This window comes from Trematosphaeria pertusa, assembly GCF_010094035.1.
Source record: "Trematosphaeria pertusa strain CBS 122368 unplaced genomic scaffold BU26scaffold_7, whole genome shotgun sequence".
NCBI lineage: Eukaryota > Fungi > Ascomycota > Dothideomycetes > Pleosporales > Trematosphaeriaceae > Trematosphaeria > Trematosphaeria pertusa.
In genome coordinates this window covers 1,312,340-1,338,285 of record NW_022987218.1, presented here as the reverse complement: position 1 = coordinate 1,338,285, position 25,946 = coordinate 1,312,340, and the positions used below count along the sequence as shown (strand labels likewise).

Sequence of the window (25,946 nt, the reverse complement as noted above, 5' to 3'; positions counted from 1 at the left end):
CCCCGAGCGCATTGTGTGCCGCGGCGCCGGCATTGATACGCTCCCTGTGACGTCTCTTCAACCTTCGCATCATCCACTGTGGTGTTCCTCTCTCTTTGGCATCAAACTCGCACTTTGCTCCGAATACGAATCGATGCCGTCGGATAGGAGGATGTTTGACCAAGACCTCCGCTGCCAATCACTGGCTGTTACGGCTGACCTCGGCTTTGTCGTCTCCTCCCACCTCCGCAGTCAGCTTTCCCCAGATTAAAAGATCCGCATCTGCGCCCTCGAAAAGACAACTCGATGGTATAAGCTTACGATAGCTTAAACGATAGCTACCCTACAGATCGTCTCTTATCAATTGACCGTCTCGCCCGCTTTCCGTCGACCCGCTTCGGAAGTCCGCAGCGCCTTCTACTCCTCCCACGCACGCGTTGCTCGAGGCTTTCAGGCTGAAAGATAGTAGGAAAAAGTTAGGGTGGAGAAATAATGTCGCCTTTGGACCGACTGCAGAAGCTTGCTTCGCATTTCACGTCTGCAACTCCTGTGCCTGGGTCTGAGACGAAGATACATCCGGGAGACAGCCATGAATACCATCACAGGCATAACTTCCATACGCTGTCGCCAACAGCGTTTCTGTGGAGAGCGGCATCTATAGAGCCTCATGTATGTCCATTTCTCACTATCTCGCGACACTCTCAAAGCGCGGTCCAGACCGTCGATGCTTTCACGCAGCCGTGCTTCAATGAGCCCGTGCAGACTTCTGACAATACCAGGCCATAGCCGTCTACCACAAAACTGCCAACGAAAAGATCCTCCGCCGTTCCTATGAAGAACTCGCCGACCGCGCGCGTGGCCTCGCCTACTACCTCCACAAACACAACCACAAGCGCGTCGGCATCCTCGCAACCAACACGCCCGCCTTCCTCGAATCGCTCTTCGGTATCGCAGCCGCCGGCGCTGTTCAGGTCGCTGTCAACTACCGCCTCAAGACCGACGATATCAGCTACATCTTCCAGCATTCTGAAGTCGATGTTATCATCGTAGACTTTGAGTTTGAGGGGTTGTTGGAGAAGTTTCAGAAGGAGAGGCCCGGCGTGAAGTTGATCGTGGATACGGATTTAGATGCGACGGAAGGGGAGCTGAGTGGGCCGTTTGATGACGCAGTGTTGGAGGGTTTGACGTGGGATAGAGAGACGGGTGGGAAGGGTTGGAGTGGGCTACAGGCGCAGGCGGAAGACGAGGAGAGTCTCATTGCGCTAGCGTATACATCGGGCACGACGGCGAGGCCGAAGGGTGTGGAGTATACGCATCGCGGGTGCTATCTGGCCGCTATGGGCAATGTCATCGAGTCTGGGCTGAACTATCATACGGGACGGTGCAAGTATCTATGGACGCTCCCAATGTTCCACGCGACAGGGTGGACTTTTCCATGGGCGATTACAATGGTACGAGGGACGCATTACTGCTTACGCAAAATCGACTATCCGGAGATTTGGAGGCTGTTGAAAGAGGAGGGGATTACGCATTTCAACGCCGCGCCGACGGTGAACACGTTGCTGTGCGCTGCGAAGGAAGCAGAACGGCTCGAACACCCTGTCCGCGTCACCGTTGCTGCAAGCCCGCCGAGCGCCTGGCTGTTCGAGCAGATGATGAACCTCAACCTGCACCCCGTGCACGTCTACGGCCTTACGGAAACCTACGGACCCATCACAAAAGGCTATCACATGCCAGAATGGGAAGAGATCCCACTGAAAGAGAAGTACGCGAAGATGGCGCGGCAGGGCCATGGGTTCATTGCCTCTTTGCCCGCGCGGGTCATCAAGCCGGATCAGCCGGAGGGCGTCCTCGTAGACGTGGAAAGGAACGGAAAAGAAATCGGAGAAATCGTGTTCGAAGGAAATATTTGCGCGAAGGGGTACTTCAAAGACGCTGAAGCGACGAGGAAGCTTTGGGCGGGTGGCGTCAGTCACTCCGGTGATCTTGCAGTGTGGCATCCCGATGGAGCGATTCAGATCCTAGATCGGGCGAAGGATATTATTATTTCTGGTGAGAACTCCCTACTCCTTTTCCCTCTACACGTTAAACATAAAACTAATTTTTTTTCACCGCAGGCGGCGAAAACATCTCCTCCGTAGCCCTTGAATCCATGCTCTCCACGCACCCTTCCATCCTAGAAGTTGGCGTGGTCGCAGTCCCAGATTCCCACTGGGGCGAGCGACCTAAGGCCTTCGTCACCGTCAAAGAAGGCGAGAGCATGAAAGGGAAAGATGTGATCGATTGGGCAAAGCATAAGAGCGATATTAGCAAGTTTATGGTGCCGAGAGAGGTGGAGCTTGTGAAGGAGCTGCCGAAAACGAGTACGGGCAAGATCAAGAAGAATGTACTGCGCGAGTGGGCGAAGGGGCATTGGGATGTGAAATAGATGGAGAGGGAGTATGTAAGTTCAAAAAGGTTGCGGGCGCGTGGCTTATTGCGCTGCTAGACATCCGAGTTAGAAGCTCAAAATTCGAATTTGGCATTAAACCGCACCTGCCACCTTCGTCCTATCCCCCTATCAGTCCCTCTTTCTCTATATGACTCTCCGTTCCATCTGCCTGCTTCAGTTCGTTATGCCTCACAGCAATTCGTGTCCTATTAGAATCATGGGTTCAGTCACTCATGCGTCTTACGCCTTATCCACAGAGCAGTTCCGTATAAGGGTTCTTTTCCGCCTCCAGAACCTCTACGCCAAGGCAGTTATGCTCCTCTGTCCGTACTCAAAAATCCCGGCAACCAGCTCATGGCGCTCTTCCATGGATGACTTCACAGGACGAAGCAGATTTCGGTCGGCTGTCATGGGACATGGAGCTTCCAGGAAGCCTTCGGTGACCCCCACGCTCTCTGTCCGTCTCCGCTAAAAGACCCCGACTACTAGCCAATGGACTGGTGCCTTTCCGTTTCCCAAATGGGTCTGGCTAAAGACCATGCGTCGCTTTGCCGGAAGTGGCGTTCCGTCAGATATGCGTGGCTTGTCTACCCACCCACATGTGAGATGGTGGAAAGAGGAAAGAGTTTCAGATGTTTGCAAAGGATAGGCCTGTTCCCCTTTCGCTTGGTTGAGAAAGAAGAGTTGTTAAAACAAATGGTGTGGACCGAACCAAGAACGATATATTCAACGCGTTGGCTCGCTAAGCGAATTCCTTCGGAAGCGCAAATTCGAAACAACCTTGCATTCACAAAAAAAGTGGGTTTATTTGAGCAGAAGGGCCTCAGGTTTTGCTACTTGAAGCTGACCCGTTCGATATTGGCTACTTTACGCCTGGACGGCGATCTCCTTGACTTCCTCCTTCGACACGGCAGGGGCCGACACAAAAGCAGGCTCACCCGTAGGGTCATCCTCTCCGGCCTCCTTCATGCCTCCCAGAATCATCGACTTGGGCGCCATAGCCTGCCACTGCCACGGGTCGGTGAACGCCTTGAACTTCTCGTCGTGCCACTGCCCGGCTGTCACGTACCGGCCCTCGCTGTCCATGAACATGGTGTCGTCCTCGGCCCTGAGGAAGTAGGCGATCGAGTAGCGGTGCTCGGACGGGTTAAATGGCACGACGCGGTGAATGCACGATTGCATCTTCATTCCACTCGCGAAACGCAGGGAGTCGCCAACGTGGACGAAAGCGCAGCCCGGCTTCGGGGCAACGAAGCCCATCTCGCGGGCACCGCACGTGCCTGGGGGGCGGATCTGGAGGCCCCACTGCTCGCTGAAGAGCAGTGTCAGAGAGCTGATGTCGGTGTGTTTCTGGTGGCCGATTTTCTTGTTGCCAGTCACATCCGAAGGGAGGTAGTGCATCATGGATAGCTGGATAGGATTAGATAAGTTACTAGGTCTCTTACATGGTGAGGGTCAAGAAGGTGAAGAAGCTTACTGTGGTGGTCGACGGGCGGTCATTGCGGTGAGAGTTCTCAAAGCGCGAGGCTCCAGTCAGGTTCATACCGGTGGAGAGAGCCGAGAGAATGACCTTGGTAATAGTGTTGCAGCTGCCGATGGCATTCTCCAACACCTGCAAATCGCCGCTGTTCTTGATCGGGGCCGGCACCTTGGGACTACCCCTCTGAATTTCATCTCTCGACACCTTCAGCATCTCATATCCGTCTTTAGTGCCGGCGCCAAAGGCACCCGTGCGGCTGCCCACCGGCTCATAGCCAAGATGCGAGGAAATCAGCCCGAATTCATTCTTTTCCTCAATCGGCGCCTCGAAGAAGCGGTGCATGAGCTTCAGAGTCTCCTGCTGGTCAGCGAGCATTCGGCGGCCGTCGATGCTCTGAAGGTCGAGGTAGAAGTACCCCTCCTCAAGACACGCCTTGAGCACCTTGTCCACTTCAGCGGGATCCTGTGAGAGCAGCATTCCATAGTCGATTGTCTGCATCGACCAGACGGGGACTCTCTTGCCCTGCCATTCGACGGTTTGCGGGGGGTCAATTGCGGGAGCCATGATGTCGGGGGACTCTTAAGGATATCTGAGCAGTGATAAGAAAGGTTCCTTCTGAACTGCACGAACTTATTCTCAAAGTGACTCCAGCTCACTAACTGGCAGAGCTTATATACCTACAGCCTTGGGTGCATGACTGAGGGCCAGCGCGGCTATTCGACCTCCCTTCTACAAATCACTGATCATCGGACAGTCATTATTGATTAAATCATTTAAAAGAGAGATAAGGGCTTAACAATAGTTGAGCTAGGATTGACCTTCTCCTACTGATCATAACAGTATAGTTGGCTGCTTTGTCTCGCTTCCCCGCTCTCCATGTCTCGTCTAGAGCGGTGCCGCATTCTACCAAAGTGTTGGATCCACCTTGCTGTCGGCAGATCGCTGGCCGTGCGTTGAGGGAGCAAGATGCACTACCATACAAGATAACAAAGTCGGCAAGAGCCTCTGCCCCTCAGCTTGGCAATATCATTCGCACATCTGAAGCAGCCAAGGCCACGTTTCGAGTCACATGCAGTGCATGCCAAACCACTCCCCGCATCTGGGCTTGCTATGTAGCCCACCTTGGTACTATACAACATGGCAAAATCGGCAAGATTAGCCTCTTCCTTCGGCCTGGCAATATCATTTCTGTGACATCAAGGGAAGACACAGAATCTGCTCAGCCAAAGAGTTGTTTAAGCATCGTAGCAAACTAAACACCTAACCTCGATGCTCTGCCGGGACTCCCCGTCACGGTGAGCAGGATCCTCAAAGGCCGAATGCAGCGACCTCCGCGCCACCGAGGTGTCCGAATCAAAACACTTGATTAGGAGCACTTCTTGAGGTGTCATCCGGTGCTTGTAATACCACCGATGATTCGGGCTGTATCGAACAACCCAGGACTCTCCCTTGAAGTCGTCTTCGGTCATCTCGGCCCCGACGAGGTCGACGTCCGGAACTGAATCTGCATCGGCAACGGCGATGGGATCCTTCAAAATCGTCTCGATGGGTCGCCAGATGTTGATGATCTGATACCTCCTCTTCACCAGCTCGTCTGCCTCATTTGGGAACTCCCATCTCAGCCTCAGCTCTGCTCCAGCGTAGGATTGGTCTACGTGTGTTCTTGTGACTGGCCCGCGGTTCTTGAGGTTGTTGAAGCCCAGGTGATGCCACTGCGTTGGTCCACGGCGGACCTTGTGGTTGAAGATGCGGACGCGGCTGGCCCCAGTGACGTCCTTCAGAAGCTGCTTGCATTCCTCGTAGTAGGCTGATTGAATTGATTGCTCGTCGATGAAATCTTTTTCGCGGCTCTCATGGCGGCAGTATTGGAATCCATGGCTGTCGAGCGAGTACTTGTCTTCGTCGCCGCTTACGTCGGTCACCACGAAGTTGTGGGCACGGTGCGGCCGCTCGTTCGTGATTCTACCTTTTCCGATAAATATCGGGGTCGGGCGGGCGCCGTTCCCTGGATCGTCCCAGTAATTTAGTGTCGTTGCCACATGGTGTTTGTTGGTTTGGTCCCCGTTGACCACCGGCGGCGTCTCGTGCATCTTGGATATGCGTTGGCAGTATTGATTGCGAGGAGACTTCTATTCTTGTGAGTGAAAACCGAGTATTAAGGGCCCAGTGTTTGGGAGCAAATTGACTTCCTCCAACTGCCGGGATCAACTATCCCGGAACGTTACGGAGCCTCCTACTCCGGCCGGCATTTACCCCTGGCTGGCTGCAGGCAACATCAACCGATCCTGGACGCGCCCGGTTTAGTTGTCCTGCTGAGCCGAACGTTTCATATTGCGTCGTCGATGATCGAAGGTGAGTACCCCATTGTTCTGCTGGGGCTAGGTGGGTAGGTAAGTTGCGGCAACTCAAGACGCATCGATGCTTTACAGATCTGAAAGAGAAAGAGATGGGAGAAAAAGAAGAAGAAGACGACTTCATCATCGTTCCTATGGATAACGAATGCGCGGAGAATGTCCCTCAAGACGGTTCTCACGAGCGTCTGTCCGAAATTGACAACTCCATTGAGAGTCTTCGGGCTTCTCTGTGGCCGTTGAACAAGTTCATACACGAAAACCCCGAACTCGCCTTCGAAGAGCATAAGGCACATGATGCCCTGACGAAATTTATGCGGTCACAAAAAGACTGGCACGTCACAACATCGGCCTACGGAATGGAGACGGCATGGGTAGCGGTCTACGACAGCGGAAAGGCGGGGCCTGTTGTCTCCTTCAACGCTGAGATGGGTACGCCAATCCCTGAAGTTGTGCAAAGAAAGAGACGTGGCTGATATCCTCTAGACGCGCTTCCTAATCTGGGCCATGCCTGTGGTCACAATCTTATCGCCACTGCCTCGCTCGCTGCTGGTCTTGCAACAGCCGAGATGATCAAGCGACACAACCTGTCTGGCAAGGTCCTCATCTTTGGCACACCGGGAGAAGAAGGAATCGGAGGCGGTAAAATCCGTCTCCTCGACGCAGGCGCCTACGAGGGTGTCGACATCTCCCTCATCTCGCACCCGGGCATCTTGAACAATAGCCCCCTAGTTCGGACTACCGCTTTCGCCCGCCTCGAGGTTGAGTATTTTGGACGTGCAGCGCACGCGGCAAACAGCCCTTGGCTTGGTGTCAACGCGCTCGACGCCCTTGTTATCGCATACAATGCAGTGTCGGTTCTGCGCCAGCAGACGATGCCTAGCGATGTGATCGGCATGGGCATCACCGACGGGGGAGGAGCGCCGAACATCATCCACGCTTACGCTGCCGGCGTCTGTGTGATCCGCGCAAGCAGTGCTTCCCGACTCAAAGAGCTCCAGCAAAAGGTCAGCGCCTGCTTTCGCGCTGGGGCGGAGGCCACCGGGGCCAGGGCGGAGGTCAAAATCATTCAGGGATATGCCGACCATGTGCCGAATCGCATCCTCGCAGCGTCGTACACGAAGTACTGGAACTTGTTGCCTGACTTGCCGGACCCGCCGATACCGTCCGGGGGCCAGTTCACTTGGATCAAGGCGAGCACGGATCAGGGAAACATCAGCTATGCCATGCCGAGCGTGAACGCGAGCTTCGCCATCCCCCCAGGCACGCAGGCGGGACAGCCGCACAGTCCGGACTTTGAGAAGGCATCGGCGACCAAGGGCGCTTTTGCGAGAGCATTGAGGGTGGGAAAGGTCCTGGCGGCCACTGCGGTAGACGTGCTTAAGAAGCCTGGGTTGATTGACGAGATTAAGGACCAGTGGAGACGAGACATGGATGCGATTAAAGAGCAGGATTAATACCGTCAAAGCCAAACATGTTGGCTATGGTCATATCGGCTGATCGAGCGTGACGAACAGTATCGATAATAGACGTCGTCAGGTTGCGGCCGGAACGGACGTCATCAAGGATGTACTTGGCTGAGGATACCTCTCGCAGCGACACGCTGGTATGCTGCTGCTGAAAATACTGGATGAGCATGTCGAGAACTACTTGTAGGCGCGACTATCATAGGTCTTCCTTTTCGACTTCCGACACGGACGTGTCCTCACGTGTCCTCACCTCTACTCTTGGTCCCCTAAAGCCCTCCCGGCCTACATTAGGGTTGGTATGGGTTGTCGTGACGAAAGCAGTAAGGTTAATATATGCACGCCGCATGTGGTAATTGCACTTACCAATGTCTCAGCGGTACGAATCCTTCTTGTCTATGGCGGGTAAATAGAGCCAGCAATGTAACCTCTTGGGCTGGCGAAGGATGGCTGCGAGGCCATACGCTATGGGCCTCCACACCATAAGAAATCTACTCGCTCAGCAGGAGCCTTCATGGACTTGAGTATTTGAGGCTTGTCCAAGATGAGGATACTCACCATCGCGTTATCATTGCTCAGCTGCCAATATGCTGATGCACACTGTAAGCCCTTGCTGTTTCCGTCTCCTAACAGTTAGCTTTAAAGAATACTAGGCGTACTAATGCTTTCCATAGATGTCTTCTCCAAGCTCTCCCACAACGGCGGTCCTCTCAGCGCCCCATGGCAGTATATCCGCAATGTAACAGACGGATGGGCGTATTCGCCCACGAATGGCTACACTGGGGACTTCGTTCCTTACTACGATATGTACGACGCTAACATCCGATGCGGACGCGGTGCTGCAAGAAGCGGTCCGGGGACGCAAACACTTACCGTCAATGCCGGCGACGAGCTCGCCTTCTTCCCTACGATAAGAGACCAGTACAGTAATGAAGAGAAAGACACTGATATCTCGCACGAAGGCCCCGGGCAGGCATATTTGAGCAAGGCGGGAGATGCGGAGGGCGAGTTGGAGGCGTATGAGGGCGACGGTGACTGGTTTAAGATCGGAAGTATTATCGCGAAAAACGAAACGAGGTGGGCCTTATTGAGCGCTGCGTCCGTAAGTGATTTTGTTGATAGTAGAGTGTTCGATTTGAGACTGACTTTCACGTCGATGAACTTCAGCATCCCGAAGAGTACGCCTCCTGGAAAGTATTTGATGCGCATAGAACACATCTTTCAGTACTCCTACCGTTTCAATAACACGCAGTTCTATGTCAACTGTGCGCATATCGACGTCAAAGGTCCAGGAGGAGGTAAGTTGTATGCCTGGTGTCTTAGCCTAACGTTCCTCATTGCTTGCACAGGTAATCCGGGCCCGATGGCGAAGTTTCCCGGCGCATATGACGTTTGGGATAACGGTAAGTCCGCCATTTCCTAAAGCTAAGCAAGATGTTAATTCCTTGACAGCGATCTGGGCACCATACCATGTCGCGGAACTGAAGCCCTGGAATCTAACCGGCTATGTCGCACCAGGACCCGCAGTATGGAGTGCTTGAGTCTGCAGGAAGGGCCGCATCGGTGCCAGTGGAGGGTGTGGGGTTCGCGGATTGGATAGCTACATGTTGCATAGTTGCGCAATCAATGCTACTGTATGTCCATCAGAGTAGTGGAGCAGGTTACTGTTTTCGGAGACGGACCTGATTGCGTGTGACTTGCGTGCCGCTGTCCCGGGTTCGTATATGCAAGTCAGTATTTATATCTTGATGAAGAGCGGGGGATACTCGGGTCTTGGTCCACGTTCGTTCTGTTTGAATAGAGACATGGAGCGGAAGAAATTGCTGCAGCATTACCTTTAGATATTATTTCGATGGTAAGGCAGACTTACGGGTAGTGTCGTGTTGCGAAGCTTGGAGCGAGGCTTTTGAAAAGTTTTGATCCGGTTTGCACGCAAGTGGATCGCAGCCTCGCTGGCTTCAGTCAAGATGAAACGCTCCTCTTGCAGTCTCCCCGGGGCTTTTGCTCTGCTCTTACGTATGGCGGAACCCGTCTTTGCTGGTCCTTCGAACGGAACGATCGAGAAGCCTAGAGTCTTCTACTGCCCCTTCGATGTGGGAGTATCGCTGGCTTCCGACCTTTCTTCAATCGGCATCAAATACTCGACCTCGCAGTCGCAGGAGGTCGTTTTCGCTCAGGATAAGGTCGCATGCTACGTGCGCGTGGCTTTCAGGTTTCAGCCGACGGATACAGTGACCATACGGGAAATTGAATATAAGGGAGACTTCAGGAATGGGGAGCGGGGTGGGGATTTGCAGACAAAGCTTGCTTGGGACGAAAATCTCACGACGCCTGGAAGTGGTTCTATGGGACCGGTATCCCTCTCCCCGGACTTCCCTTACTCTTTCTCTAGAGCTAACTGTTCTCAGACGCATTTCACGTCAGTAGCAGTATCATATTCCGAGGAGAATAGCATTGCGACCAATTCCACACCAGCGATGGGTGTAGGTTGTGGCTATTTTGATGATAGGTCAGCCGGGATTAACGTGCATACCACGTTTCATCCATCCGCGTCGGGCTTGGGTCTGGGCGGCACGCTGACGCAAAGTTTGAAGTTGTCGTATTACGGATCTTGCAATGTCGAGATTCCAATGTGCGATTATCTTGATGTCGATGGGAATTCGTTTCCCAATTGTACGGATAGGGTGTGGAAGTGTTGCTAGCGGGCGGCGGATGCAGAGGAAGATTGGGGTCATTTTCCGGCTGCGTTCGGAGACCACGCCTGTGGGGATGAAAATGGAAGGGGGTGAAGAGGGTGAAGGGAGTGAAGAGTTGATGGACCTGGCGGTGTAAGGACTCGGGTAGATGGCGAAGATGGGGCGGCGACTTTTCTGGGCTGCAAAGTGTACCCGGAATGGGAAGCAGCTGCAACTTCAAGACAGGAGTTCCTAGAAATTAAAAGTCACCCTCCGAGTCTTCTTGGGCAAAACATCCTTATCTCATCTCTTGCGAGCGCTCAATAGACCTCAGCCTCCGGCACAGTCTGCACCTTCGCTTCCGCCCATTTAGCGTCGAGTCGGGAACGGCACCTTGTATTTGCCAATACCAGTCTGTAGGCAGAAACAATTTGGTAGGCTAACAGTGTGGTTGCTTTTATCGAGCAGGACTTGGTGCGCGCGATCGCGATAACTGACGGGGCCAATCGGACAGGCGATGTTGTGCCGAGCCAAGTCTGGGAACCAGCTATGGGAAGTAAACAGGTCTCGATGCTGTGTGTCCGGGGCTCCACTATGCGGGGAGTGGTCGATGGAAAGTGTTGACTGTTGATGGATGGGATGCGCTGTGGTTGTGCTTGGAAAGCAGGCGGCATCGTGTCCCGTCGCCCGCTTAGTCATCCGCCTCATGTCACATGAAGTAGGTATATACCCGCTATGTCACAGATCACCTCAGGTCTCAGCCTCAACCAAGCTCAACATTCTTTCGTCCAAGGAAACTGGGCAGATGCCAAGTCCCGCGAGAGGCATCCACGAAACGGTTTGAGACAAGCTTCGTTTCTCACTCCGCCCCGCATGCACATGCCACTTTCAATGAACTCGGGTTCGATGAAGTCAAACGAGCCATGAGATCGAGTTTTAAGGGTATTCTTCTATTTGAGTCTAGTGAGTGTGGAAGGAATATACAACAAGACCGTTTGCGAAGTAACACCCATTGAGGCATTTATTGTTGGGAGATTCCGGACTGGCACTGGCGCAAGGGATAGCCTGGGGAGCTCTGTCTTTGGTAACGATGTTTTACTCCGTCTCATTCCCTGCAATCGTCGCTTCCCCATTCGCCGCGATATTGATCCCGCTCTCTCCACCGATGGACTTGCTTCCATCGGAGCCTTGTGTGATACCCAGGTTGCCACCAAGGTTCTGAGCGTTGCCACTCTGATCAAGCGTGATACCGGCGTTTTCGGAGAACTGCTCGGCCTCCTCGGTGGCTTTGACACCGTTCGACTTCTCGCCCTGAGCGGCAGCCTCGCCTTGCTGTTGTTGAGCCTCAGCCTGTGCTTGCTGGCCTTCTTGCTGCGCAGCCTCGCCTTCGGCGCGACCGGGTTGATTTTCGGTTCCGGTGCCAGCACCCGCTTGAGCCTCTTGGCCTTGCTGTTGTTCAGCGGGGGCTTGAGCCTCGCCTCCTTGGTTCTGACCTTCAGCGGCAGCTTGCGGTTCTCCCTCTTGCTTCTGCCCTTCGGCGGCCTGCGTACCGTTTGTAGCGGCCCCGATCTCCACTGCCGCAGCTTGTCCCTCCTTTTGGCCTTCGGCTGTGGCCGCCTCGCCCGCTCTTTGACCTTCGGCCGCCGCAGCTTCACCCTGCTGCTGACCCTCTTGAGCTTGTTGGCCCTCTTGGGCTTGACCTTGTTGTGCTTGCTGGCCTTCTTGCTGCTGGCCCTCTTGCTGCTGGCCCTCTTGCTGCTGGCCCTCTTGCTGCTGACCCTCTTGCTGCTGACCCTGGCCTTGTTGGTTCCCTCCAATGTTGATTCCATTGCCCGTTATACCGCCATTTGGTCCACCAAGCGTCAATCCTCCGATGGTCAAGCCGCCTCCGTTACCACCCTGGCGCTGACCTTGACCTTGACCTTCGCCGGCCGCACCCTGCCCTTCTCCGGTAGTCTCATTGCCTCCGCCAAGCTTGAGACCGCCGATTTCGATCTGCCGTCCGGCGATTGACGCATGATTAGCGCGCGCGGAGAGTGATCCCTGGTAAGCCGGTTAGTATACTACAGTCAAAGGTGTCCACTGTGCGAAGTAGTCGCTAATCTTCTCGCGTGGCTAGACTCGGCGTTGTGCGGGAGGTACTTACAGTCCACCTACGGGACGGAGCTTCTCCAGCCGCGACATTAGATAGAGCCAAAATGGCCACCGCAAGTTCAGAAGCGAACCTCATCGTTAAAAGGGAATGAAGAAAAGGAGTTCTAGAACTGAAATATGCTGTCCTGCAGACTAAGAATTAAATAGTACGAAGGAGAAAGACAACAGAAGCGTTCAGCTCTCCTAAAGAAAGACAGCACGAGATAGATAAGGTTACTGATTTCATGTCCGGATGGTCTACAGTATAGCTTTTGAAAGTCCATCGAGCGGACCCCAGTCCGCATTCCGCTACGAATGCAGAACACCTTGGCTAGCTTGGCTGGAGCTAGAAGTGGATCAAACGACTGAGTGCGAATGGAAGCAGTGTTTTCGGGGAAGGTGGAGTCCTTGGCGTTGCGGAAGGGTCACAGGCATGGTCGGAACAACTTGGCGTTTGATCGGCCCGACGAAGATGGAGAGAAAGGGAGCGGCGTGAGGACATGGAAACTCAAATTGTGAATGCACGGTGCGGATATTTGTTCAGTAGATAGTGGCGGCTCGAGAGAATGTTCGTCGCGGGCAAGGTGACAGAACGTAGTCTTGTTCATCTAGCCCAGAGTAGCCCCGTTTCGTTTGCGATCGAACTCATCGGTAAGCTGTGGCCATGCGTGCTGTGAAGAATCGGTGCCCTCGAGGTCTAGATTCTCACCTGTGCAGATACTGCTATTCCGCTTGCTGAGGAGTTAAAATGGCTGAAGGAATTGGTCGGTTTATGGGCCTCGTTCCCAAGGTTGTGTGGGGTGAAATCGCCTCAGCGAGTGAAGGCGGTGAATCTGCATTCAAGTCTATCATCTTTGGATGGAAATAACTGTGCAAGTAAGGAAGTGACGATTCGATGGTGAGATGGACTGGACGAGAAAAGGTGAGGAAGACAGATGCGAAGAGGTCGTGCGCTGATGACTCAGCAATCGCCGCCGACAGCGCGCTTCCTACACCTCCACAATCTTGAACATCACTATATATACTAATAACGGCACGGATACCAGGAGAATACATTCTTAGCCTCTCAAGATGGCCTGGAGTGCTCCTTCTGTGCCTGCTCGAGGGCCCACGCAACGCTACCGGCTCTCCAAGGGGATGCTACGTACCTCCCTACGTCGATGAGGAGCTCTAGCTCTGGACCTCCTCTTGCCACTCGGCATTGGAATAAGGGTTTCAACTCTTTCATCATTGGAGTGAAAATGAAAGGGGGAGCACACCCTCCGTCCTTCCTCCGGCTCACTGCTCACCAAGCGCTTCACCATCCTCTTCACCAATCTTGCGCCTTCCTTATCAGCTGCGCGCTTCCTCGCAACACGCACAAATGAAATTAGCGCGAAAACGCAAGAGCCACCTTTCCGATATAGAAAGACAAAGCCGCCTCGTTCAACTTTGGTGTCTTTACAGAGAGCTAAGAAGCCATTCAGATACAAGTGGCACCGGTCAAGTCCAGGAAGGTCGTCTACAATCACTCAGTCCAGTACCCGGGCGATCACCTTTCCGTGTCAATTCGCGATTCAACGTCCACTATGCCGGCGTTGACGAATAGTGACAACAACCATGCCACCAGCGGCGAGAGCCCTCCGGCGGCAAATGAGGGGCAGGCCCTCCTGTCGAAGCGTGGCGGCGGCCATGGCGGGGAGGTCAAAAATGGAGAGATGAGCTCGCTCACAGCGTCCCTCGTGACCGACGACAAATCCGAAGTCGAGCACCTGAAGTTCAAGTTGAAGCTGGCGTGGGCGGAGCGGGAGAACGTCGACCTGGAGGTCAAGGTGGGGAGGATCGAGAACGAGAACCGAATCCTTAGAGCCAGGGTTGAAGGGCTCGAAGACGCGGCCCAGAACAGTATCCGTACCGAAGCTGAGACTGAAGAGCTTCAGCAGGAGCTAGATCAGTTGTACAGCGACATTGGGGAGAAGAGCTTGGAGCTAGCCATGATCAAGACGTCTCTCAAGAACGCGGAGGAGGCAGAGCGCATGCAGACAAGCAGGGACAAGGAACTCAGGAGTGTGCGTTCAGAGAACGTGAGCCTACGAGACCAAGTGCAGGCAATCACGGACGAACTCGATACACTCAAGATCCGATATGACGAGGTCAAGACGTCCAACACCAAGCGGCTCAGTGAGATGCTTGCGCTGATGAAGGAGAACGATCAGCTTCAGCCGCACAATATCAACCTTAAAGCCTCCAACAGCGGCCTCATCGCCGATAATACGAAGCTGGGCGTCAAAGTTGACAGCCTGCAACTGAAAGTGGAAGTCCTCACCAAGGAGAAGAGAGATAACCAACAGCAGATTGCCCAGCTCACGGCGACGAACACCAAATTGAACGACAAGATTGAGAGCCTCGTGAGCAAGATAGACGACCTCCAAGCTAAGAATTTCCGGAGCCAGGAAGAGGTGAAGCGCTCAGCAGGCATCCAGACCGAGGCCGCCTTTTTCAAGGCTAAGAACGAGAACCTGCAGCTGGACCTGACAGAGATCCGCAAGGAGCTCCAAGAGACCATCACAAATCGTGACTGGCACAAGTCTAATCATGTCCAGCTGCTCGCCGAGCGGAACGCCAGGAACGCTGAGCGAGCCCAGGACGGTACTCTAGCCGGCAGACTTCGAGGCGAGATCGGCAAGTTGAAGCAGGAAAACACGAGCTTGGCCTACCAGATCAACACACTAAAGAAGGGCATCGGATACTACATCACCGAACTGGATCTCGCTGACGCCGGCCTTCGTGTCTTCAACTGTCGGCACGAGCGAATCTCCGCCATTCCCGATGGGGAGAATACCACTCGTGAGAAGACGGCCGGCTTTGTTGCCAATGAGTTCTTCAGAGATTGGGAGCGAGACGGCGAGTTCTTGAATGAGTATATGAATGCGCGGCTGACGATCCTTAAACATCATCGTGCTCATGAGCGGGTGAACCAGGGCAAGGGCGCTTCCTCGTCGCGACTCTTGGATCAGCGTGAGTATTCCACTAGTGATGTGAGGTTCCGCAGTACTAACAAGCACAGTTCGCCGGGTCGATTACCGCCGAGACGTCCATGTCACGTACCACTAGTAGTGGCTGCTTACATCTACGAGGGAATATGGCAGGGAGATTTCGGGGTGTTTCTATCTTGGTGGTGACTTTCTATGTTGCAGCTTCGGCGGGGCGATACTCTGGACGGGCGTGCTTCGGCGGCAAAAGGAACAGATCGTAAGGCTTCTTTGCCATAGCGATGGTTGTCAGATCCAGGACTAGGGTGGAAGCTACAGCGTCTGGTGTACATTTACGACTCGTACTGTACTTCCATGAATGTCGACCAGTCTGGACACAGTTCGTCCCTACACTTATCTGTGTACACATCATGCCTCCCCGAAATGCGACTCAACGTGATGCGCCACGGCCCTCTCGTCCCCTTCAAACCCCTCACAAACCGGACATATCGCTATGTCGCTCTTCAACTCTACTCTCTTTCCCGCATCCTCTCCCCATCCGCTACTCTCAGCAAGTCGTGCATCCGCTTCTTCCAGCTCTTTGAAGTATCCCGCCATATCTCTTGGTCCACTGCTCTCGTCGTACAAATACTCATCGTCCTCCCTAATATCTCTTACATGCCTAAACCCACCTCTTTGCCCACCTCTCATTCCACCTCTAGAGTAAGCGAAGGATGACTCTCCATTACGGCCCAGTCCCGACTCCGCACCACCAACCATCTCCTCCCCCTTGACACCCTCCTCCTCACCCACAAGCCTCTGCACCCGTCCCACCCTCCCATCTCTTAATCGTACTTTGACACCCCGTGGATGATCGCCTCTTGTCAGTACTTCGGCTACAATGCCCTGGACTTCTTTGCCGGTCGGCTGATCCTGCTTGAGGACAATGGAGACGGCGGCACCGAGGGTTACGGCGGCGTGGGCGGGCACGGGGTGGTAGTCTGGCCGGGGTCTTGGAGGACGGGGAGTCAATATCTGCGAGGGGTTTGAAGAGGATGGTGTAGAAGTTGATGTCGACGCAGGAGAAGTTTTGTGGTTAGGAGTATTGGAAGGCTGATGGTTTCCACGGCGGGATTGGCGGTTTGGGCGGCGGTGCTTTTGCATGGTTCCTGCCGGTCCTACTTGGTATATCCAGAGTTTCGTAAGGGCTTTTTGACTACGAACTCGGAGCTTCGAGTTTGTGCAATCCTGATTTCTTTATGGATTCTCGTAGTTCCAAGTTGTCGTCTCGGACTATCGATCTTTCCCGGGAGTAGTTCTACGAGTGTGCGAATAAAACTCTTGCCATAAGTTCCAAAGGCAGCATAGCAGAGGGTTGTTGGATCGAAAAGCCTGGTTGTGGATTGAGAAGTATGAGTCTCAAAGAGGGACTAGTGACGTGCAAGCCGAGATGAAAATAGCGTTGCTTATGTCAGCATTGGCTAACGGTTCACTCTGAGGGGGCAAATTCATGCTGGAGCCACAAGGGAATGATGGTGGCAATACCAAAGCGCGCCAGTCAAGATGATATATTACTCCTTTGCCCCTTGTGCCTATCATTACACAGACTCCGTCTAGATATCATCACCGCTAGGGGAAAGACTGACGCCGGAGCAATGCTGATGATCAAGATCAACCGAGAGTCGTGGCCATAATGCAGTATCGCTCCGCAACCAAACCAGGCAGCCTATATCGAGCCTCCTCCTAAGCTCGCGCTGCCCTGTATTATTCCAACGCCGTATATGAGAAAGACCCGGAAACCTCAATGCTTGTGGCATAGACAGGAAGCGATGAGAAAATCCAGAGCAATGATCCGCAGATCCGCACTTACGTACCTGTGAGAGAAAAGTTTTAGGGCCATCAGGAGGACGACGTTGTTCAGAAGGGGAATCCGCCCTGGAATTGCTGGCCTCTTCGGCCACCACCGGGCATACCGCCGAACGGGCTTCCGCCGCCGGTGGAGAAGCTGAAGCCGCCTCCCCGACCACCGCCCATGCCACCACCCATGCCGCCGCCGAACATCTGGAAAACTGCAAGAACATTAATATAGCTGGTAAGGAGGGGAGAAGTCTGACTCACGTATCTCCGGGTCGATTTGCCCCCCAAACGGTGCACCGCCGGGGCCACCTCCAAACATGTCGGCTGGGTCCTGGAGATCCGCTCCAGAATCGTAGCGTTCACGTTTCGAAGGATCGCTCAACGTCTCATGGGCCTCCTGGATCTCTTTGAATCTCTCGGCAGCGCTTTCGTCGTCTGGGTTCTTGTCGGGATGGTGAACGATGGCAAGCTTGCGGTACGCCTTTTTGATTTCTGTCTCCGTGGCTGTTTTCTCGATACCGAGAATCTTATAGTAATCCTTCCGCTTGCTCTTCTTCAGCTCTAGTTCAGCATTCCTGATGTCGTTGGCGATGCCTGGCTCTGATGGGTTGGCTTCATGTATCGCCTTGTATTCGCGCGCTGCCTCTTCCCAGTTTCCGGACTCTCCCAATGCCTTGGCCCTCGTCTTTCTCGCCTTTGTGTAGCCTGGGTCGAGCTCGAGCGCTTTGTCGCAGTCGTCAATGGCCTGCGACCAGTTCTTTAGCCTCGAGTGGCAGAGCGCGCGGTTTTGAAGGATCTTCGAATTCGTGTTTTTGTTGGACGGGTCAACCTCCAACGCCCTCGTATAGGTATCAATCGCTTCCTGGAACCGGCCGGCCTTGAAGGCTCGATTGCCCTCCTCTTTTGTCCGCTCGAGCCTCTGCACCATCCGGAGGTACTTCACCGCGTCCTTGAAGTCGGGATCGCAGTTCAGCGCCTGCCTAAAGTGCTGAATCGCCTTTTCGTTCTCGCCTTGTGCGTAGAGCACGCGGCCACGCAGTACCAGAGCGTCCGGATCCTGGCTGTTAGCCCGCAGTAGGTTCATTGCGACATTCTGAGCTTCGCCAAGTGCATTGACATTACCCATCCGCAAATGTGCTTCTCCCCGCATCAGTGTCCACTTCCTCGGCCTGTCGACCTTGGCCCCCAGACCCTTTTCTGCCTCGTTCAGAGCGTATATGATCATGGAGCCGGATCCGCCGCTCCGCAGAGTCTCCTCGGCCTGCCTCAAGTGCCGCTGCATCATGAGCGCAGGCTGCATGTCCTTCACCGTGGCATTGATGGAATGGTAGGCTGCAATAGCCTCGTCTGGCCGCCCAAGGCTAGTGTACAGCCTCCCTAACCGGAGCATAATTTTCATGTTGCCTGGGTCGAGTTCGTCTGCGGCCTTGCAGTCTTCCAGGGCTTCGATGAAGCGGTTTGCTGACATGAGAGCCGCAGCGCGGTTCGAGTAGTACGTCGCATTTTGAGGATCCGCCTCGATGGCTGCAACTGATTAGCTCGGATGTTTTGGGGTGCGTGCAGCGTTGCAATGCCACGCAACTGGGCCGCACAGGACTCGAGCAGAACGTGACGGGATGGCAACCTACCTTTCGAGTATTCCTTGATGGCAGCGGGGTAGTCCTTGATCTTGAAGAACTTGTTCCCTGCTGCCTTGTACTCCTCCGCATCTATCGCCGGGGCCTGTGCAGGCGGCGACGCGGCCTCTGGTGTCGCAGCGTAGTTCGCTGACTGCGGCGGCGGGCTCGTTGTGTATCGGTGCGGAGGGGGAGCGGGCCGCGTCTCCTCGCCGTTGACGCCGTTAGTCTTCGGGAAGGCGGCCGGGGCCTGGGCGGCTGCAGGGCTTGACGGCGCGGGCGAGGACGTGAATTCCCTGTCCACGTCCATGGGCTGCGGCGTGGGCTGGTCGCTCATGGCAGACATGGCTGACGTTGACAGGCGTCGCAGCTCGTCGGGCGGCAGGTTGAGGGGGTGCGAATCGCGGTCGTACTTGGACGAGCGCTTCGATGAGTAGGAGTTGGAACGGCGCTCGCGTTCCCGCTCCTTGACGCGGTGGTGGGACTTTTTGTCCGGCGACGCGGGAGGGGTGCCTGGAGTGCTTTTGCGTGCTGGGGCACCCGGGGTGAGATGAGGGACGTCGGGGTGCTGGGGCTTCTTCTTGGAGGATTTGTGAAAGAGGGAGGGAAGAACCATGAGAGGCAAAAGGTCGGGGAATGATAGGGACGTCCTGGTGTAACTGGGAATTTTAGCCCGCTGTAGTCAACTCTGGTAGCAGACGGACCGATGCGATAAAAAAGCGGCTCGCTGGGATGCGGTCTCTGAAAGGGCTTCTAGCACCTTCTACGCGGAGATAGTCGCTGCGCTGCCACTTTTGCAGCCGCTAGGCGCGTGCGTTGGGAGGCTGGGGCTGAGAGAAATTGGCTGCAACCCGTCGTCATCATTCGCTGCGGAGCCTTCGAAGCGGCCACGGCCTTTCTCCTATTGTTCCCTCTGCTGGGCCAATGACGGCCTTTGCTGGTGCCTCTTTGTGTGTTTGCAGACCGCGGAGGGCATCGTCTCGTTCTCCCCCCAATCCCTTCGCCGGTGGTTGATGCATGCAGCAGCAGAGCGCCAACAACACGTGCATAAACAACGGTGATATCTCTCCAATCTCGCTCTCTGTTTACTGTCCCCACAGCTGCAGACGATGAGCTGTCTCTTAGCAACCAGCCTGCCGACTTGTGTGCGAATTGAAAGACGCGCCGAATCTCAGCCAGGCCGAGTCACTTCAACTCTCTCGGCCGATTTGAGAGCCCGCATTCATGCAGAGCATGGCTCGCCGTATGTCCAGACTCGTGGAAACTGCGTAGAAACTGCGTAGAGTAGGGGCATGTCTTGATAGTCTTCCTCCCATTCAGCACGATGCCTCCACTACATTGGCCATCGGACAGAAGTTGGCGAAGTGCTCTTGGCCACTGCTATAGTCATCTCCTGCTCAAAGATATAGCTCCACATTATGGTTCTCGCCGAGCAAATACACACTTCGTGCGCTTCCGCATTCGGTAATCTGATACTCTTCCAGCCAATCCTCGGCCAGCCAACTTGGTACTCATTTTGAATCAGCTGGTATTGACAAGACTGACCCGGAGTGCTTTAAACGTCTATTCTTGCCCGCTGCACGTACTGTTCTTTCGCTCGAGTCAACAAATACCATTTCCTGCGGAATTAATCTCTGCCTGTGGGCGTCGTCGTCCCTGGTGCCAAGCCAGTCCCCCTCTCGCCGCTGAGGGGAGCCTTCGTTTGCGTCAGACCCTGCGGCCATGGCACAAACAAGCTACCAACATTCCGCCGTTTCCTCTGTGATGCTCGCATCTCCAGCTTTCGACATTGAGGCGTCCCTGCCCTCGCCGATACCGTCGTTCCTCTTTATCTTATCGCCACGTGCTCGGTCCTAGCTCAGGGCTCCACGGTCCCACCTCCGCCGCGAAGCTCCCCACCAACATATTGCCTCTCAGCTCTACCGCTCGGTACTTAGCACACGGAGGCGTGCATGGCCAGCTGTATTTGCACAACAGAAGCAAGATAGCGGTCACCAACTAAGCTTCTTATCTTCCAAACAGGTCACAAGGACATCCGCTGCGCTGCGAGGTCACCGGCGCTTTCAGGCTTGCGAGTCGCTCTCACTCAGCTGCGCTCTCGCATATACAAGCTCCTCATTCCCTCCAAATTCTTCCGCCATATTCGACTCTGTGCGGCTGTCGTCCCATCGGCCCACGTTCCGTGACCCAGGCCCGGCAACGGGCCATCCATCCGAGACCACAGCCTCTTTGCGGCTCACATAAGGCAGCCATACGCCGTACTCTTCTGTTCCGATCTCCCCTTTACGCAGTAGCCGCGAGCCATGGGACTAACATACAACATCTACCTCAACGGCGGCCGCATCTACGGCTGCAAGACGTGCAAGACGCACCTCTCCAACCACGATGACATCCTCAGCAGGGTAAGTCCGCCTTGATACTCTCCCTCGCGCAGGCCCGGGCTGATGACACATGGCAGAATTTTCGCGGCCAGCATGGCAAGGCGTATCTCTTCGACAGCGTGGTCAACGTCACCGAGTCTGAGCCCAACGAGCGTAACATGACGACGGGCCGCCACATCGTGCGCGACATACACTGCCGACAATGCAAGGAAACCGTGGGTTGGAAGTACGACAAGGCGTATGAGGCCAGTGAGAAGTACAAGGAGGGGAAGTTCATACTGGAGGCCGAACTGTTGTGTACAGTGTCCTGAGCCCAACGGCAGCGGCATTGGGGCTTTCAAGACGCCGGTGCGACAGATACTTTTCCGGCATGCATTAGACGGAGTTTATGGGCACGGAACAAAGATATGGTATTGGAGTATTTGGATGGGTGTTTCTATATTATATCATGGGATTCTGGCGCAGTATGGCAGGGCAGAGAGGCTGCTATGGTACGTGGACGAGTCCTCTGTTTCCCACCATCGCATTCTGCTCGAATGACTGCTACAGTCTCTCCAGGCGTTTGCCTTTTAGAGCAGCTTACATAGCAGCAGAAATATGATGAAAGCCGCATCCAACCTGCAGGATCCTTGCTGCCGTGGTGCGTACGATCTACCCCGCAGTTTTCACCTCGGCGGGGTGAAGCAGCTCCACGATGACGACCTCAGCTGATGAGGAGAGTAATCCCGCCGACATGTAGCGAGCGGCGACTCTAATTCCTTTCGCGTATTTATTTGGGACGACCCACCGCATCCTTTCACGCTTCTGCTGCCACTTTCTTGCCTCCCGTTTTCACTCATTCTGCCTAGTCTTGAGTTCTTGCTTGGCTTGTCAACATGACAAAGGATACCATGAAAGCTGTGATCTTCAAAGGGCCGCATAAGGTCGTCATTGAAGACCGTCCGATACCCAAGATACAAGATCCGACGGACATCATTGTCAAAGTAGAGAAGGTAGGCGTCCTCACTTGGGAAATTGATCTAGTTCTGACAGACATGCAGACAGCACTATGCGGCAGGTATGACACGACTAGGACATTGCCAAATGCGAATTGGAAACCTGATGGTCCTCAGTGAATTGCACGTCTTCCGCGGCCACCAACCCTCTGGCACCGACTTCATAATGGGCCATGAGTTTACGGGTTCTGTGGAAGAGCTCGGATCGGAGGTCAAGACGGTGAAGAAGGGTGACCGCATTGTCTCTCCGTTTACGGTCTCGTGCGGCGACTGCTTCTACTGTAAGCGTGGCTTCTCATCCCGCTGCTCGAAATGCCAACTCTTCGGCACGACTGTCCTCGATGGCGGACAGGCCGAGTACGTTCGCATCCCTCTCGCCGATAGCTCGGTCGTGAAAGCGCCCGAGGGCGTGAAGGACGAAGTACTGGTGCTCATGGCCGATATCTTCCCTACTGGTTGGTTCGCAGCGCAAAATGCTTTTAAGGAGATGAGCAACGAGGAGGTAAAGGAGAGCACGGTTGTGCTGGTGGGCTGTGGACCGGTAGCGCTTTGCGCGCTTGTCAACCTCGTGGACTTTGCCCCCAAGCATATCCTGGCCGTCGACTCTATACCTTCCAGGCTCGAGCTTGCGAAGAGCCTCGGTGCCGAGCCGTGGAATTTCCAGGCTGATCGAGAGGGGCTGGACAAGAGGGTCAAGGAGTTGACGGATGGACGGGGCGCGGATGTCGTGGTAGAGGTGGTGGGACTGTCCCCGGCGCTGAAGATGGGCTTCGAGTTGCTCCGGCCTTGGGGAGTCATATCAAGCGTTGGCGTTCACAACGGAGAGATTCCGTGGACGGGCAACCAGGCTTACGGCAAGAACCTGCGGATCCAGATGGGCAGATGCCCGGTCCGGAGCGTGTTCCCGCAGTCGCTAGAGGCGCTGAAGAAGCACCAGGACAAGCTTGGGTGAGTGTTCCGCACAGAGGGGGACGCAGCGAGTGACTAATTGCGCAGGTTCATGGCGGACAAGGTGATGCCGCTGAGTCAGGCGGTCGAGGGCTACGAGCTGTTCGACAAGATGCAGGCGCAGAAGGTGGTGTTTGAGGCTCAGAAGTGACCGTGCATTCCACATGTAATTCAGGAGGCTGGGGGCGGCGCTCCAATCAGACACGGCGGCACGCAAACCGCAGCACTGTGCGTTGTAGTTGGCCAATTCACGGCTGCGCTGTGCACTGTGCATGCTGCAGCTGCGCAGACTTCGCAAACGCCGTTGGGCGGGCCTGTGCGCTGCGGGGTTGGCTGGCGGTCGGCCGCGGCGGGCGCGGGTGCAGGCCGGGCGCACGCGTGAAGGTCGCGGAGCGCCCGCTCTTCACGCAAGATGACGCTGCGTCGTGACTGCGACGCCGGCCGCGAGAGTCACACCCTTTCCTGCCGCCATGGCCCTCGCGCCCGCTGCCCCAGCGCCCCGGCTTCCTGCGTGCGCGCGCGCTGCTGCACTGCATCCCTCTGTCGAGACGGCATGGTCCGCCGGCCGCGCTCGCTAAAAGCTAACGTCGACCGCCCAAATATTCCTTTGTTTCTGTGCTAGCCCTCGTCTCTCACCTCACCTCTCAACCAACCCACGCGTCCTCCGTCCTCCGCCCGCCGCCCTCACCCTTCTCCTCCCACGCGTCCCCTTTCCTCTCCCTCTTCCTCTCCTTCTCCCTCTCCCTCCGCCTCCCCGCCCTCCTCCCGCTCCTCTCTCACCCTGCCAGCCGATCCGCAAGGACCACCCTCCCCCCCCGCCACTTCCGCAATCACCTGTGAGTAGCTGCCTCTGCGCCCCCGGCGTTCCTCCACCACTCGTCAACAATCCCGCTAACACCGCACGCGATATAGCTCCAGAGCGCCTTTCCACGCCCTTCTCCCCCTCTCCTCTCCATCTCCGACTGACTCTCCGGTAAGTCTTGCGCTGCTCCTCGTCGCGTCTGCATACGTCACTCACGCCCGTCGCAGCACCACCCTAGGCCATTCCTACAGCATGTCTGCAGAAGAGTCCCAGCAGGCCACCCAGGATGCCTCCCGCATTTCCGAGGCCGTGGAGCGCCTCAACGTCGACGACAACGGCGACGTGATCCCTCGAACCGAGCAAGAGTACGCCGAGTCGCAGCTCACGCTCCGAGCCATTGTCTCGTCCAAGGAGGCCGGAGTCATCATAGGCAAGGCGGGCAAGAACGTGGCCGACCTGCGCGACGAGACTGGCGTGCGCGCCGGCGTCAGCAAGGTGGTCCAGGGCGTCCATGACCGTGTGCTCTCCGTCACTGGCCCTCTGTCCGGAATCTCCAAGGCATACGGCCTGGTCGCCAAAGGACTGCTCGAAGGCGCCCCGCAGATGGGCATGGGCGGTCTCATCCGCAACGACGGCACCCATCGTACGTAGCCCAAATCCGCCTTCATGCGCCCTCCCCGCTGTGATGGCGAAGAGTCCAACTCAGGCTAACGCGCGCAGCCATTCGCCTCCTCATCTCTCACAACCAGATGGGCACCATCATCGGCCGCCAAGGTCTGAAGATCAAGCAGATCCAAGACACGTCCGGCGTTCGCATGGTTGCGCAGAAGGAGATGCTTCCCCAGTCTACCGAGCGCATCGTCGAGGTCCAGGGATCCCCGCAGGGTATCGAGAAGGCCGTCTGGGAAATCGGCAAGTGCCTGATAGACGATCACGAGCGCGGCTACGGCACCGTGCTCTATAATCCCGCCGTCAGGGTGCAGCCCGGCGTTGGACCCCTCGCAAACGGCATGGGAGGCGGACGTTCGTACAACCGCACCGGCCACGGCGCCGATTTCAGCGACGCACTTCCTGCCTCCTACGGTCGACGGTCCGGATCCGATGCCGCTAGTCGGCCGCCGCCTCCGACGCACACCGAAGATGGAGAAGAAATGCAGACGCAGAATATCAGCATTCCCTCAGATATGGTTGGTTGTATCATTGGTCGCGGCGGCAGCAAGATCAGTGAGATTCGCAAGAGCTCCGGCGCGCGCATCTCCATTGCGAAGGCACCGCATGACGAGACCGGCGAGCGCATGTTTACCATTACCGGAAGCGCATCCGCCAACGAGAAGGCGCTGTACCTCTTGTACGAGAACTTGGAGGCGGAGAAAATGCGACGCAGCCAGGCTCAAGAGTAGACTTCTGATAGTCGGCTATAATGTCGTTGATTGACAGGACGAAGGCTGAAGGCGCGCGCATCGATCGCTTCCGGAAGCATTGGAACCTCTGTATTCCCGTCACGGTCTGGCTGGCATTTTCTGAACACCGCTTTCCCACGAAACGGACCCCAAAAGCAAGGCTTTGCTTAATTATTTTCTGTTTGCCCCCTTTATACCTACCTGATGGATACCATGGATGGGGCACTATTTTCTCTTTTCTCTAGGACTACTTTTATTTGTCTTCTTCGAGGCTTGAGTGCAAATTGAGCGGGTCACGATTTCATGACTTATGGACGATATCCTGGATATCCACAGATTTGCCTGCGACGACATGTGTCGTGGCAGATCTGGCTTTTGTTTCTCTAAGACGGGGAGGTTGGAAGACGAAGGGCTCAGTGCCTACATTTCACATCCCCCCTTACCACTCTCTCCGACTACTCTCCAGATCGACACCTTTCCT

General features: G+C 55.3%; 13 protein-coding genes across 13 annotated transcripts; 8 read left to right on the top strand and 5 right to left on the bottom strand.

Moving 5' to 3' along the window:
- Window positions 1-73: 73 nt before the first annotated feature.
- Window positions 74-2,501, top strand: BU26DRAFT_484408 (acetyl-CoA synthetase-like protein). The gene is made up of 3 exons (XM_033825850.1): window positions 74-648; window positions 759-2,031; window positions 2,097-2,501. The coding sequence occupies exons 1-3, from the start codon at window positions 472-474 to the stop codon at window positions 2,405-2,407; spliced, it is 1,761 nt and encodes a 586-aa protein (XP_033684132.1). The 5' UTR covers window positions 74-471; the 3' UTR covers window positions 2,408-2,501.
- A 776-nt stretch (window positions 2,502-3,277) lies between these two features.
- Window positions 3,278-4,454, bottom strand: BU26DRAFT_594844 (Clavaminate synthase-like protein; the record flags this gene model as incomplete). Its single annotated transcript, XM_033834915.1, has 2 exons — window positions 3,278-3,820; window positions 3,888-4,454. 2 exons carry the CDS (start codon window positions 4,452-4,454, stop codon window positions 3,278-3,280), a joined length of 1,110 nt encoding a protein of 369 aa, XP_033684131.1.
- Window positions 4,455-4,883: 429 nt separating this feature from the next.
- Window positions 4,884-6,020, bottom strand: BU26DRAFT_550955 (uncharacterized protein). The gene has a single exon (XM_033832078.1). It carries the CDS (start codon window positions 5,978-5,980, stop codon window positions 5,126-5,128), a length of 855 nt encoding a protein of 284 aa, XP_033684130.1. The 5' UTR covers window positions 5,981-6,020; the 3' UTR covers window positions 4,884-5,125.
- A 250-nt stretch (window positions 6,021-6,270) lies between these two features.
- Window positions 6,271-7,698, top strand: BU26DRAFT_605031 (uncharacterized protein; the record flags this gene model as incomplete). The annotated part of the gene is made up of 2 exons (XM_033835560.1): window positions 6,271-6,673; window positions 6,728-7,698. Exons 1-2 carry the CDS (start codon window positions 6,337-6,339, stop codon window positions 7,696-7,698), a joined length of 1,308 nt encoding a protein of 435 aa, XP_033684129.1. The 5' UTR covers window positions 6,271-6,336.
- Window positions 7,699-8,251: 553 nt separating this feature from the next.
- Window positions 8,252-9,248, top strand: BU26DRAFT_505210 (lytic polysaccharide monooxygenase; the record flags this gene model as incomplete). Its single annotated transcript, XM_033826832.1, has 5 exons — window positions 8,252-8,309; window positions 8,382-8,809; window positions 8,933-9,005; window positions 9,057-9,110; window positions 9,160-9,248. The coding sequence occupies 5 exons, from the start codon at window positions 8,252-8,254 to the stop codon at window positions 9,246-9,248; spliced, it is 702 nt and encodes a 233-aa protein (XP_033684128.1).
- Window positions 9,249-11,393: 2,145 nt separating this feature from the next.
- On the bottom strand, window positions 11,394-12,776 carry BU26DRAFT_312560 (uncharacterized protein). Its single transcript, XM_033821940.1, has 2 exons — window positions 12,529-12,776; window positions 11,394-12,425 (listed from the first exon to the last, which is right to left on the bottom strand). Exons 1-2 carry the CDS (start codon window positions 12,610-12,612, stop codon window positions 11,478-11,480), a joined length of 1,032 nt encoding a protein of 343 aa, XP_033684127.1. The 5' UTR covers window positions 12,613-12,776; the 3' UTR covers window positions 11,394-11,477.
- Window positions 12,777-13,081: 305 nt separating this feature from the next.
- Window positions 13,082-15,608, top strand: BU26DRAFT_564795 (uncharacterized protein; the record flags this gene model as incomplete). Its single annotated transcript, XM_033833312.1, has 4 exons — window positions 13,082-13,166; window positions 13,233-13,279; window positions 13,982-15,512; window positions 15,562-15,608. 4 exons carry the CDS (start codon window positions 13,082-13,084, stop codon window positions 15,606-15,608), a joined length of 1,710 nt encoding a protein of 569 aa, XP_033684126.1.
- A 13-nt stretch (window positions 15,609-15,621) lies between these two features.
- On the bottom strand, window positions 15,622-16,861 carry BU26DRAFT_519282 (uncharacterized protein). Its single transcript, XM_033829011.1, has one exon. The coding sequence runs from the start codon at window positions 16,628-16,630 to the stop codon at window positions 15,896-15,898; it is 735 nt and encodes a 244-aa protein (XP_033684125.1). The 5' UTR covers window positions 16,631-16,861; the 3' UTR covers window positions 15,622-15,895.
- A 73-nt stretch (window positions 16,862-16,934) lies between these two features.
- On the bottom strand, window positions 16,935-19,604 carry BU26DRAFT_519281 (TPR-like protein). The gene is made up of 3 exons (XM_033829010.1): window positions 18,952-19,604; window positions 17,585-18,847; window positions 16,935-17,535 (listed from the first exon to the last, which is right to left on the bottom strand). The coding sequence occupies exons 1-3, from the start codon at window positions 19,553-19,555 to the stop codon at window positions 17,384-17,386; spliced, it is 2,019 nt and encodes a 672-aa protein (XP_033684124.1). The 5' UTR covers window positions 19,556-19,604; the 3' UTR covers window positions 16,935-17,383.
- A 1,372-nt stretch (window positions 19,605-20,976) lies between these two features.
- On the top strand, window positions 20,977-21,882 carry BU26DRAFT_312495 (yippee zinc-binding protein). The gene is made up of 2 exons (XM_033821939.1): window positions 20,977-21,341; window positions 21,398-21,882. The coding sequence occupies exons 1-2, from the start codon at window positions 21,243-21,245 to the stop codon at window positions 21,629-21,631; spliced, it is 333 nt and encodes a 110-aa protein (XP_033684123.1). The 5' UTR covers window positions 20,977-21,242; the 3' UTR covers window positions 21,632-21,882.
- Window positions 21,883-21,922: 40 nt separating this feature from the next.
- BU26DRAFT_312443 (GroES-like protein) lies at window positions 21,923-23,545 on the top strand. The gene is made up of 4 exons (XM_033821938.1): window positions 21,923-22,312; window positions 22,361-22,377; window positions 22,433-23,263; window positions 23,312-23,545. The coding sequence occupies exons 1-4, from the start codon at window positions 22,196-22,198 to the stop codon at window positions 23,412-23,414; spliced, it is 1,068 nt and encodes a 355-aa protein (XP_033684122.1). The 5' UTR covers window positions 21,923-22,195; the 3' UTR covers window positions 23,415-23,545.
- A 61-nt stretch (window positions 23,546-23,606) lies between these two features.
- BU26DRAFT_484384 (uncharacterized protein) lies at window positions 23,607-24,304 on the top strand. Its single transcript, XM_033825849.1, has 2 exons — window positions 23,607-24,099; window positions 24,176-24,304. Exon 1 carries the CDS (start codon window positions 23,676-23,678, stop codon window positions 23,883-23,885), a length of 210 nt encoding a protein of 69 aa, XP_033684121.1. The 5' UTR covers window positions 23,607-23,675; the 3' UTR covers window positions 23,886-24,099; window positions 24,176-24,304.
- BU26DRAFT_312411 (uncharacterized protein) lies at window positions 24,036-25,620 on the top strand. Its single transcript, XM_033821937.1, has 4 exons — window positions 24,036-24,099; window positions 24,176-24,236; window positions 24,293-24,708; window positions 24,786-25,620. The coding sequence occupies exons 3-4, from the start codon at window positions 24,318-24,320 to the stop codon at window positions 25,463-25,465; spliced, it is 1,071 nt and encodes a 356-aa protein (XP_033684120.1). The 5' UTR covers window positions 24,036-24,099; window positions 24,176-24,236; window positions 24,293-24,317; the 3' UTR covers window positions 25,466-25,620.
- The last annotated feature ends 326 nt before the right edge of the window (window positions 25,621-25,946 follow it).

Coding starts and splice junctions, on each gene's coding strand:
- BU26DRAFT_484408 (XM_033825850.1), top strand. CDS start 472: ATGTCGCCTTTGGACCGACTGCAGAAGCTTGCTTCGCATTTCACGTCT. Junction 649..758: donor CGGCATCTATAGAGCCTCAT/GTATGTCCATTT, acceptor TGACAATACCAG/GCCATAGCCGTCTACCACAA. Junction 2,032..2,096: donor GAAGGATATTATTATTTCTG/GTGAGAACTCCC, acceptor TTTTCACCGCAG/GCGGCGAAAACATCTCCTCC.
- BU26DRAFT_550955 (XM_033832078.1), bottom strand. CDS start 5,980: ATGCACGAGACGCCGCCGGTGGTCAACGGGGACCAAACCAACAAACAC.
- BU26DRAFT_312560 (XM_033821940.1), bottom strand. CDS start 12,612: ATGAGGTTCGCTTCTGAACTTGCGGTGGCCATTTTGGCTCTATCTAAT. Junction 12,426..12,528: donor CTCCGTCCCGTAGGTGGACT/GTAAGTACCTCC, acceptor CCGGCTTACCAG/GGATCACTCTCCGCGCGCGC.
- BU26DRAFT_519282 (XM_033829011.1), bottom strand. CDS start 16,630: ATGCAAAAGCACCGCCGCCCAAACCGCCAATCCCGCCGTGGAAACCAT.
- BU26DRAFT_519281 (XM_033829010.1), bottom strand. CDS start 19,555: ATGGTTCTTCCCTCCCTCTTTCACAAATCCTCCAAGAAGAAGCCCCAG. Junction 18,848..18,951: donor CATCAAGGAATACTCGAAAG/GTAGGTTGCCAT, acceptor AATCAGTTGCAG/CCATCGAGGCGGATCCTCAA. Junction 17,536..17,584: donor GCAAATCGACCCGGAGATAC/GTGAGTCAGACT, acceptor ATGTTCTTGCAG/TTTTCCAGATGTTCGGCGGC.
- BU26DRAFT_312495 (XM_033821939.1), top strand. CDS start 21,243: ATGGGACTAACATACAACATCTACCTCAACGGCGGCCGCATCTACGGC. Junction 21,342..21,397: donor ACGATGACATCCTCAGCAGG/GTAAGTCCGCCT, acceptor GACACATGGCAG/AATTTTCGCGGCCAGCATGG.
- BU26DRAFT_312443 (XM_033821938.1), top strand. CDS start 22,196: ATGACAAAGGATACCATGAAAGCTGTGATCTTCAAAGGGCCGCATAAG. Junction 23,264..23,311: donor AAGCACCAGGACAAGCTTGG/GTGAGTGTTCCG, acceptor CTAATTGCGCAG/GTTCATGGCGGACAAGGTGA.
- BU26DRAFT_484384 (XM_033825849.1), top strand. CDS start 23,676: ATGACGCTGCGTCGTGACTGCGACGCCGGCCGCGAGAGTCACACCCTT.
- BU26DRAFT_312411 (XM_033821937.1), top strand. CDS start 24,318: ATGTCTGCAGAAGAGTCCCAGCAGGCCACCCAGGATGCCTCCCGCATT. Junction 24,709..24,785: donor CCGCAACGACGGCACCCATC/GTACGTAGCCCA, acceptor TAACGCGCGCAG/CCATTCGCCTCCTCATCTCT.